The sequence below is a fragment of the Dryas octopetala genome, chromosome 8 (genome assembly GCF_963921425.1).
Source record: "Dryas octopetala chromosome 8, drDryOcto1.1, whole genome shotgun sequence".
Lineage (NCBI taxonomy): Eukaryota > Viridiplantae > Streptophyta > Magnoliopsida > Rosales > Rosaceae > Dryas > Dryas octopetala.
In genome coordinates this window covers 9433651-9445754 of record NC_141373.1, presented here as the reverse complement: position 1 = coordinate 9445754, position 12104 = coordinate 9433651, and the positions used below count along the sequence as shown (strand labels likewise).

The 12104-nt window shown below is 35.5% G+C and overlaps 1 protein-coding gene across 1 annotated transcript; it reads right to left on the bottom strand.

The window, feature by feature from the left end:
- Positions 1 to 2200: 2200 nt before the first annotated feature.
- LOC147276981 (uncharacterized) lies at positions 2201 to 6088 on the bottom strand. Its single transcript, XM_086255109.1, has 4 exons — positions 5944 to 6088; positions 4090 to 5496; positions 3871 to 3896; positions 2201 to 3325 (listed from the first exon to the last, which is right to left on the bottom strand). Exons 2-4 carry the CDS (start codon positions 5423 to 5425, stop codon positions 2555 to 2557), a joined length of 2133 nt encoding a protein of 710 aa, XP_086111235.1. The 5' UTR covers positions 5426 to 5496; positions 5944 to 6088; the 3' UTR covers positions 2201 to 2554.
- Positions 6089 to 12104: the final 6016 nt, after the last annotated feature.

Here is a 12104-nt window from a genome sequence, read left to right as displayed (position 1 = left end):
AAGTTCTAGTGGCAGAATTAATTATGCTACTAATTATGTCCAGAATTAGTTTTGAGACTTGAGTTTTCTCTTAAACAAACGCATCTAGGACTCAAAATTGTTTTCTTCCTCCTCTTCTTTTAGGCTTCATTTGGAATGTAGGATAAAACTGCACGGGATAGGACTGTGTCTTATAGACAGGACAGAACAGGACAAACTAGTCTCATCGTGGACCACCTTAATTATTTGGGACTATAGTACCAAAGTGTGAGTCAAGTCTCAAATTCTTAATAAGCCCACCAAACATGGGACATGAGACTATTGTCCATTTTAATTGCTTAATCATGTCCAATCTCATCCTCCAAACAAGGCCTTAGGGTCTTAATTCTCCTTAGGACCCAAGAAAAGAAAGTTGGTTTATATGGCATGGCCCACATGTCTAAGTTACATCATGAATTCCAAGCATATGCCTATAGGCCAAAAGCAAATGGGTATTTCCCATTTTAAGATGATGCATTAGTTAGAGAATAAATTTGGAGATAGGAGAATTTACAGGGTGTTCCCATTCTGTGTATGGCTGAAACAAATGGAATAATAGCAAAGAATGTATTCTAAATTCTGTTCTACACATGATTATGCATCAATCCCAAATTTCCTTTCTTTTTTTTGGGTAAGGATAATTTAGTAGTATTCTGATGGGTTTCCTATTGAACTGAAACAAAGCAGTTTTTACATTTGACAAGTCAGTTTTCAGGCATTCAATAATCCATAGAGTGAATAGGTCCATGTAGATGAGCATCTTTACCCTTACCTCAAAAGCACAAACAAGATTAAGAGGGGCACTGGGACATATGGCCAACTGCCATTCACTCAACAAAAGATCTCTGCCTTTTCACTTGCACTAACGATATATATTTTACATTTTATTTTAATTTGAATTTAAAACAAACTATTAAACTTTTGGTAATGCCACTGAACTATAGCCCTATTGGACTGTCTAAATGCTATATCTGAGTGCTTGTAAATCAAGATTCGGATGTGGGTTGGGGCTGGGACGCCTCTTCATACACAAAAAGAGAGGAAAGAAAGAAATGAAATTGGTGACATCGATTAATCGTGCATTATTCAAAAGAAAAAGAAATGACAGGAATTGCATCTTTCAGACTTTCAGTCATATTGGATTCTTAAAGAAAGGAGGAAGCAACATACCAAAAAAAGACAAAAAATTTGAAAAGGAAAGTAAATTGGCATGCTTACTGTTGGATTCGTTCTCTCATTCAGTTGGCTTTTCACCAGCTGAAGATCGGTGGGCCATTCATTATAAGTGTTCTTGACATCAAAGGGTATATTTGAGAAGAGAACATTACTGTATATATATCCCGAAAAACAAAAATGAATAAGATGCTGGACTGCATGCACTACAGAATAAGCCAAAATTTTGGATGAACTTTAGTTATTGAAGAATACAATAAGCCGAAGAATACTTTAGAATACTAGAATTAATTGATATCTTAAATAAGCAACATCTTCATCAAAGAAGGAGGAAACCTTAAGCCCTATGTAACAGAATCTTAAACCAAGTATCAACAAACTAGACTTGGGGAAGTCAACTAAATACCAAACAGCACAACTGCACAAGTACATAGAAGTATAGCCAATCAGAAGGCACAAGAGTTTTAAAACTTGCTCACATCATAGTTTGCCTTCTTCAGTTCTTCACTCTATGGATAGTGTGGTGTATCAAGTCCATTATCATGGTTCAACAGAAAATGAAGATGGAAATGGTTCTACACATGGTTCGTCCTTAACTCTTCTCTATTTAAACCCTCCTTACATCATCAGCTTAGACAACAGTTCTGGATCATATCCCTTATGGGGCGTCATCCACATTAATGATTCCTCAGACCACTTCAGCCATAATTGAACCGTTCAGTGTAAGTCATGGGAGAAGTATATAATTGCCCCAAACTATAGTAACATATAGATACTAAATAATAAAATTGTTTAAGCATGCAGAGATCTAGGGCATAACACGTGATCCTTGCACAGTTTCAGGTTCTCTCTATCACCTAACAATCTCAAAGAGACATCATCTATGATATAGCCTGACATACATGCATGCATCTGTGCATATGCGTGCAGAGACCTTATATTCTCTTTGTTATTTGATTGCCAAGCATAACAGAGATTTCCTTCCAGTAATTTTGGGAAAAACCAAAGGTGCACATTTAGGAGATTGCTTTCTAATAATAAAATTAAGTAAAAGAAGTTGAGATGGCCCCTCTCATCCTTCACCGTTCTCATCCTCCACTGTAGTGGCCATACTCAAGAAACAAGGGCCTCTATCGAAACCCACTGGCCACCTACTCTTTAAAGAAAATAGATCAACATTACAAGTTGGATACATACCTATGCAACTTCACAATTTAAAACTCCACATTCCGCCCACCTAATTGATTCTCACAGATGAACCCTTCTTTACCCTTGTCAACCAACGTCGACCATCACCTGAACTGTCATTTTCCCATGCTTTGTGTACCTACTCTTCTTTCCAGAGCTTCATGACTTATTATCTTTAAAATCTCTTGGAATTCCAAACTACAAAAGACCCCTTTTTTGCAAACTCACATGGATGTAAACCACTCATGGCCTTCCCCATGAGTGCCATTGCAGCAATGCTTGGAAACTGCTTCTTCTGAAATTCATCTAATGTTGCCTTTGAACATTGTGTTGGAAAACCCACCATTGGTTTAGACTTCTTTTGGGGTGCAACTAATTCATGGGACCACCTCCGAATCCAAGGATGTGAGAGTGTTATATTCTGACTTTTCCTAGCTGAGTCGGTAGAAGAGGACTTGCCATTCCTTAATAACATTGCAGTTTGACCTACTGCCATCTGTTCTTTACCATGAAATCTACCCATAGTGGGCTGTGAACTCATTATACCGAATTTCATATTACCTTTACAAAAAATTTTGACGTTTTCATTGTAAGAGGCTTCTCCCATTTTTGAGCTTTTTGTACCATAGGCAGAGTTAGAAGCACACAACTTGAGACGCTTGACCCACCTGCTGCTTGGCTCTGGCCCCTGAGGGCCATCTGGACATGCACTGGATTTTGAATTTGTTGGCTGCTCGGCATGGGAAAGGAGATGTTCCACATCCAAACTCTGGGTTCTTGAAGTGCTCGTCTCCCTTTCGTCTGCTGAACTTGCAAAAGCTGCAAGATCAGGAAGCTCGTGATTTATATCAGGTAATGTTATGTATGGACGTCCACCTCCAATCTCTTCTCTAGCTGAAGTAAAGGCAGATCGAGATGTTGGTGACTTCTGGCCCTCCTCAACATGCTGCAAATTCAAAAATGGGAATGGCTTCCACTTAGTGCTATGCTAAATATGTTATCAGATTCCATTCGGCATATATAGTGTGGTCCTTAAAATCCCAATTCACTTGTAAAACAAATAAGCACATGGTTAATATGTTGTTAACCCTATATTCTATACTATTTTTATTTCAGAAAAATATACTATATTTTAAATACATGTACAAACATATATATTTTTTCTTGTTGCCATTGTGTACTAGAAACATGTGCAAGGACAACAGATAAAATAAATTTCCAAAAGCAATAACGAAAGTCCATCCAAAACTTTGGAGGAGATTACGGCATGCTTTGCAACATTCCTAAGTCATAGACCAATCCCTAATAGGGTTAAACAGTGGTGACCCAAGGAGAAAATCTGGACCATCCAATCCATCTTGAATGAAATCAGCAAAAGACATGCCATCCATATCTTTCCTAACATTTTAGGTGTTTTAAGTGAACAAAAAATGATGCCAAAACTATTTCAAGCAACAAATTATTCACAAAATCAAAATTAGTAAGAGTTACCTTATTTGATGGGGATGAAGCCACACCTGATACAACAAGAAAAATCATTAGTCAAAAGACATACAACAGAACACAAAAAATTATTATATATTATTACACATTAGTGACATCTGAGCATGATGCTGTAAAATTTAAATAGCCTATGCACATCTATCATGGTATAAAATTCTGTTCAACTAAGTTGAGAGTCCAGAATATATGAGATAGAGTTTAAAATACCAGGAAGAAGGTTATTCCGGAAAGCATCCATGTCCATAGTATCAGTTTGAGATGATGATTCATTGTCTAAATTAACTGCACGAGCCTTGACTTCATCTTCCTCTCCTTCACTGTCTGTAGAGCTCCTGTAAGGCAGCAGTTTCAATCCAGCCTGAACTGGGAAATCATACTCTGGAGAAAAATGAAGGAGCTCACTGAAAGCTTTTCCTTTCAATTTTGTTGATACGGTTGACTCCCCAAACATTTGACCTCCTTCAGACAAGTTAACACCAGTCTTTCTTGTGAACTGAAAATGATGAGTTGTCTGGGAAAACTTGGGAGGACCTCTAGATGGTTCTTCGACAGTAGCACATAATCTAGTAGTCTCCATGTTATGCACAGAATGCTGCAGGCTTGGCAGTGAATAATATCCGCAATGTACTTTTTCCAATTTGGTCAACTCTGGGGGACTGCTCCGGCTTGGAAACAATACACTAGCTGACTGGTTTTGCATTTCCTGGAAATTCTTACCAATAAAATCCAGTTGCTGATTACTTCTTGTTGAGGTGTCATGTTGTAACAAAACCCCATCATTCTGCCTTGACAATGAATCTCCTGGTCTTCTAGAGACTAACTTGCTATTGGCATTCTTCTCATGAACCAAAAATGTGGAACTTGAGTGTTTACTAGTGTCTGCAACATGTTTAGTTGCTCGAAGAGAGTTGAATTGATTAATTTGCTCTTCTCTACACAAGAAGGACGGCACGGAACTGCTCCCACTCTTAAATTGATTCAGTGCAATTTTAGAATCTGGTCTCACTAACTCATCCTGAAAAGACTTGGAAACAGCTAGACTGTTGTCCTCAAGAAAATTATGATATTTCACCTGCCGCTCTGAAAGTGTTGGGATGGCTTCCAGAGCCCATGTATCAGTGGGAGCGCAAGCAAGCATTGTAGGTGACTTACTCTCACTTGGCATTCCCCCATGGACACTAGAAGCTCGCTGATACTGTTTAGCCAAACTAGTCTTTGGAGGAAGGCTGAACATCGGAAAAGACTGGCCTTCCCATCTCTCTTTCCTTATCTTTTTTGAACTCTCTGTCTGACCAAGACTCTCATTGATTTCTCTCACTCTTTTGGGTTCGTCTACTTCTCTAAACCCTCTAAGCAAGGAATGCTTCCTAACATCATGGTTGTGTTGTTGGTCCTCCTCATAACGAATTGATAAATGGGTACATGCCTTGGTTTCTGACTTATTACAGCTTGTGCGTATCCAATGAGCCATCCAAACAGATTCGTAAGCTTGTTCACTTGATCCATCACTATCATGACATGATCGTACAACTCGATCAGCCATGATAAATACACTATTACACTATACCCAATTCAGCATAAGCAACTTTATCTCAATGGCTCATCAGAAGTCACCTGAAAAACCACCTCACCAAGTCATTACAGTCCATATGTATATCAACCATGGAGTAAAACTTTCATGTAATATACACCCATTGTCCTATCTCTCTCACGTGCTAGGGAAGTTTTTTTCATCAAACATGAGAACTGCTAAGCCTTTTAAATCCATATACGGATATACCCCATCACCATGGAAATTGGATATATTATCACTAAAATATCACATATATATATGAGATTGCACAACCCTCCTGAATTATATTCAAAATTTGTCCAAAAATTCACATTCTTTCTTCCTAAATAACAAAAACTCTTCTGGGTATTATTATTACTACCAAAGAATCTCCTTTTCTTTTCTGTTAACGCAGGCACAAAAAAATCTAACGTATTTTTATATGGGCAATTGCAATCAAATGAATTATATGATTAAAAAAAAAAAAGCAGGATTTAAGCCAAAGTTACCTCCACAGAAGTTGGGAGACAGAGCAAGCACCTGAAGGCAGAGAGATCCAGAGGCAGAAATGAAAACAAACGAAAGCTGCAAGATGAGGAGAGAGAGAGGTGAGGTGAGGTTGAGGTCTGAAATTTATGGAGAAATGATGAAGCACTCAAAAACCAAAAGAGAGAAAGGGATGGGATGATGAGAAGAAGCAGAGCAGAAGCATCTAAAAGCCGAGGCTTGGCTTAGTGGCGCCGCCGCTTTAGTAGCCAAGTGACAATGTGTTTGGCTACAAGCCAGGACGGGGACGAGAGGGGGGACCCACAAGCTTGCGCTTTTACTATTGGTCCTTCTCTTTTTATCCTTTTCTTTCCTCGTATTTGACTATTTTCTCTTTTTGTTTGTGGGTTAGACTGGTTAGTACTTAGTAGGGGAGCACTTTTCTTTTTTTTTTGCTGAAATTATGGAACGGCACATTGTGTTACGACAAAATGGGACATTTTTGTTCTGTTTTCTAGGGGCAAGGGGTACCAAATGGGCTCAAAGTTTGATATGTAATCGGTAACAAATCCAAGAATTTTATCTCGGAGGTCAAATCTTTGAGACATTTCGTCGAATAGGTTATGGACATATTTACAAGTGATCGCAAGTGATCATTTTGGATGATCAAATCAGAGATTTTGGAAAAAGAAATTTCGGCGGGCGGGTAGTTAGGCGACCACCCTTATCACTTAGTGGATCCATCCCTGTGTGTAACATGTGATGCAATATGCCAATTAATAACATATGTGTTGGATTAACTATGATATAATGCCCGGGCCAAGAAAATAAAAAACTATGATGTAATGCACAATAACTGTTACATAGTAAATATTAAAAATACTCGTAGTTTCATGAAGTTTCCAAAAAAATTAGAAAAATAAATTCTTATATACTAGAATGTACCAATAAGTAATTTGAGTTTTTGAAAAAGATTAAAGACGATAAATACACTTTTATGATGTTTTTTTTTTAGTACTAAAAACAAAATAGTTAAATAAAATATTAAAATAAAAATATATGTTTTTAAAATGTCTTATTATATGAATTGATAGAAATACTCTTCAAATTCATAGAAAATTTGACGGAATGTAATGGTAGGTGCCACATTGTCACCTTTATATAAGTATGGATGGTAAATCTGCACACCTCCTATGATCTGGGTGGTATTAGTGCAAAAAAGCCTATAAAGATTATGTCTACATTTTAAGAAAGTTGTGGACATCATCACCCAGCCAGCCAGCCATTCTGCAATTTTGTTTAATATTGGAGCCGTTTACATTTTGGGTCTTTCTTTAATGGTGTGTTTGGATGGAGAAAAAAAACTTGGAATTTAAACAAAACTCAGCATTTAAAAAATTACATGCTCTAATTTCCTTGTTTGGGTCCATAAATATAGAATTTTGTAAATTCTATGTGGAAAAAAACTTGGGATTTGAAGGCTGTAAATTCCAAGTTTAAATTCCACCTAAATTGGTATCATTTTCAAAATTCCAATTTTTATAAAAATAAAAAAAAATTCGTGTCTACCCATTACCTTGCCAATTAATTACAATACCACCACCACTACCACCACCACCACCACCATCGTCACCACCACTGCCACCACCACCGCCACCTCCGCCGCCACCATCACCACCACAACCACCGACCCCACCTTCGCCGCCGCCACCACCACCTCTGCCACTACTATGACCGCCGCCACCGTCACTACCACCACCACCGACACCGCCACCACCACTACCACTGCCGGCTGCCACCACCACCAACACCACCTCCGCCGCTACCACCACAGCCGCTACTATTGCCACCACCGTCGCCGCCACCGTCACCACCACTGACACCGCCACCGCCACCACCACCACCACCACCACCGACACTGACACCGCCGCCGCCGCCTCCATCACCAATGCCATCACCACCACCATCGATGTTGCCGTCGCCACCACCATCACCATCACCGCCAATGTCGCCGTTGCCACCACCTCCAATACCCCAATTTTTGCCACCACCATTTCTCCCACCGCCCGTGGCCCATCACCCCTACTACCATCGTTAACTTACCACAAACATCATTTTTATTGTTGCCACTATCACCATCACTCTTTTATAAAACTATTATAAATTTCGTATTTAAATTCCATCATGATTACATTTATCCAAACAAGAGAATTTACAAATTCTAGAATTTTAAATCACGTCATTTTTAATTCCGTCATTTGTGAATTCCTTAGTAGTTTCAAATTACTTCATCCAAACGCACCATAAGGGTTATTTTTGTGAAAATTAGTTAAAAAAAGATCTATTTAATCATCTAAATTATGGAGTTCGGCTTCTATAATGAACTGTTTTATAAAAGCCCTTATATTAATCAAATGACATATGATTTGTTGGCTTCATATTGTTAGGTGCCCAAAATCCACAAGCCTCATTATATACCTTATGAGGGCATAGGGTAAACCTGTTGGTGGATGAGGTAAAAAACGAGACGAAGAATATAAAAATTTGGATGATAATTTTTTTTTTAAGAATTAATAATTTAAAACAGATTATTGGATAATAAAACATGTATTATTAAGGTCTTAAGTTGATAAGAAATATATGTCATTGGATTAATCTAATGACTCGTATAAAACAATTCCTCATAATAGTAATTCTGCTAAATTATGCAAATAAGCATAACATGATGAATGAAACTAAAATGATGATAATGTAATCAAATGGCTAAAATATTTTTTATTGTGATTTTTTGCTTGATTTTGCATGTGAACCTAAAAGATAAATCATGCTAATTAATACATCGCAAGTTGGAGAGAATGTACATACTTATTTTACCTTGTTATATATACTTATAATGCACTTCCAGAACGAACCGTCTCAATTCACACAATAAGGTGTACAGAGAGCGTTTAATCGCTCAAACACTAACCAAAGATCAAAGGATGTTTGTTTTAGAAATCATGTTGCTAATCTGTAATATTCTTCATTGTACTTTTTCTTGCATGGATCACATACTAGTTTAATATCTCATCTGTTTTCAAATCCGAATGTGAATGGATATTTAGGAATTAAAGCACGTGCTCCAAGAAAAGATATTAGGAAAGTATGTGTTGGATCTGTTGGTCACAGACTCACAAAATATAGTAAGGACAATATTTGGGTTACCCTACTTTCTTAAATTTTGAATTAGATAATATCATTACATAATTAGAATTGTTTATTTTTTAGATAATATATTAAAGATTATCTCTATAAAAAATTAAATCAATTGAAAATCGTTTTGTTATATAACTGTTATTAATTAAATAGAAAAAAATCGATAATTTTTGATTAAAAATTAATTTTTATTAAATTATTAATTTTTTTCTATTTAATCGACATCAGTTATATAATCAAATAATTTTTGATTGAGTTAATTTTTTTATAAAAATAATTTATAATAAATAATCTAAAAAATAAATAATTTTGATTATATGTTAATATTATCGAAATTGCATTTTAAAAGGATGGATGACCAAAGTAGTGTCCTTATAATAATATCATATTGTTTCTGGGATGTATTCTGCCACACCTTATTGACTTTGAATATATCATTCGCCATCCAAGATCTGTTGAATCTTTAGACAATGCACTTTATGGTGGGCTAAAAAGCCTAAAATATCTCTTCCACAGTTCCACGTTGGAAATATCTTCGCCAGCTGAGCTAGCTACAAGTTGAAGAATATCCATTCTTCGTGAAGTTATTATATACGATATTACATTTTTCTTTACAAAGGAGATTAAAAGGAGAGGAGAGAATATAACTATAATTTCAGTGAAGGTAGATGCTCGTAGTGGATAAGCATACATGGTAATGAAAACATAATAATTTGCTATAGAAGCTAGTAACAATTGAAACCCAAACTCTAATATAAACAAAATGTTATAAGTGGTGTAAAATGTACCAATAAAAATAAGCTGAATTTAAACTCTTAGAGTTAGCTCAAGTGATGAGAATAAGTGAGATAAAAATTAAAATTAAATTAGATCTAACGTTCGATTATCTCCAATGTAACTAATAAAAAATATAATGGATATATTTGAATGCTTAATTTACTCATTTTACCCCTTTTCTTTTATTTTTCATTAGTTTTATAAAAAAATAATTTACTAATGAATAAGAAAAGTTGAAAACTCGATCAACACTCCAAACTCCACTCTAACCTCTTCCTTTCATGTTCGTGTAGGGAGTACACTTCTATGTAATATGTATATATATTTATTATGTTTGTTTATCTAATCATGTAATGTGAAGTAAACATATAAATGTATACACTTATATATTGTAATTGTCTTTTTGATCACGTGACTTTTAATACATGATATGAGATAAATATATAAAATGTATAAACTCGTAATATGAAACTTTTTTTTTACCATATAGGGACTCTTTAGTTGCATGGTTCAACTAATTATTGACTAAATCTGGCCAAATCGACTTCTTGATTCAATAAAAATCCAAGAATAAGAAGTTAATTATAACTGATTTCTTGATTCAACAGAAGCATCCTAAAGATGTGAGGTTAATAGGATTTCATCTCAAAGAACAGAAAATATGTAAAAATATTAGAAAAAGAGTTTTTAAAATTTTTTTGAAGAAAAAGTGAGTTATAGCGAGCAAATTAGGGATTTAAATAGAACTATTTTTTTTTTTCTTTTGTCCCTCACATCTATCATCTCTCTTTGCAGTATCCACTTATTTTTGAGCTGCCTAGCCACATGTTATGTGTCTTTTTATTGGTTGTAATTTATTTTTTCTTGGATGAAAGGATATTTAAATTTTTAAATAAGAGAGAAAAGTAAATTAAAAAGAAAAATCAGAGTCGCTGATAAGCACGAATACGTGTACAAAGCAGTAATGGTGAGAGTAATTTAGTAAAAGACTAAAAATGAAAAGCAAGATTTGTGATTATTTGTGGGAGGCTCGGCTGGTTAGAGTTTAGAAGAGTGGAGCCAAGTACATGTCTACAAGTGAGGAGGGAACTCTACGAGGGTCTCATCGCTACGTCACCTTGTTTGGCCACCAAACATCATCCCCTTGGCCATCTTTTGTCCACGTCTGTCCTTGGGTAGGTAGACTTGTGTACTACACAGCTGTTTGTTGATTGAGAAAACAGAATTTATCTATCACGGGCCTAATACAATGCAAGTGTTTATTATTTTTTTTGACCAAATTACAACTTAGTTACTCAGGTTTGAAGAGTTTCATAACTTATACCATATCATTTCAATTTTTTTAATTTAATTATTATTATTATTATATTTTTTGTTAACTTGTAAGATTAAATGACCTCTCGTCATAGACATGTTTGATAAATTAAATTTAATATAAATTTTTAGAGGCCGTTCAAAAACTAAAATCCATATCAAACAACAGTAACAACTAAAGCATTTCTTATGGGAGATTCTGGAAGGTTGTTTAACCTTACAAGTCAGCAAAAATGTCGGAACCGTAACTAACTGTCAAATTATCAATTAACATTTAATTAGACAGTCAAACACATAACAATAGTCAATTGTAAATAAATCAAAACATTAAGTACTAAATTGAAAAAAATAAAATGATAGAGTACAAATTGTGAAACACTCTCAACTTCAGAGATGTAAGTTGTAATTTACTCTTATTTTTTTATCACGTAATCTATCACATAACAAAAGTGATAGACATAAATAATATATACAACTCGTTACATGCAAATTTTATACTATCAAACATCATAAGAGCATCTCTTACTATTCTTACTATTCGGATGATGTCGTATGGGATATGTTAAACATTTTTCTCTGGTGACCTCTGTCTTAGTTTGAAACTATTATTATAGTTTTTTTTTTCTAAGGAAATAACCCGACGAGGGTAAAGCAAAAGTGCAAAGTTGGCTATGATTATATGGACATGTCGCAACTCTACTTCATCAAAGAGACTAATAAGCAACTTTTGAATGTCCTTGACAACAGTGTGAATGTGCCAAGGCACTTTATACCTCTCAGTAAGTTTCTTAAAACCAGAAACAATCGCCGAAAGTAACCCATCAATTAAATCACGAGCATCAGCTATTCAGCTGCCACCACCACCTCAACATCGCCAATATTACGAGCTTTTACAAAC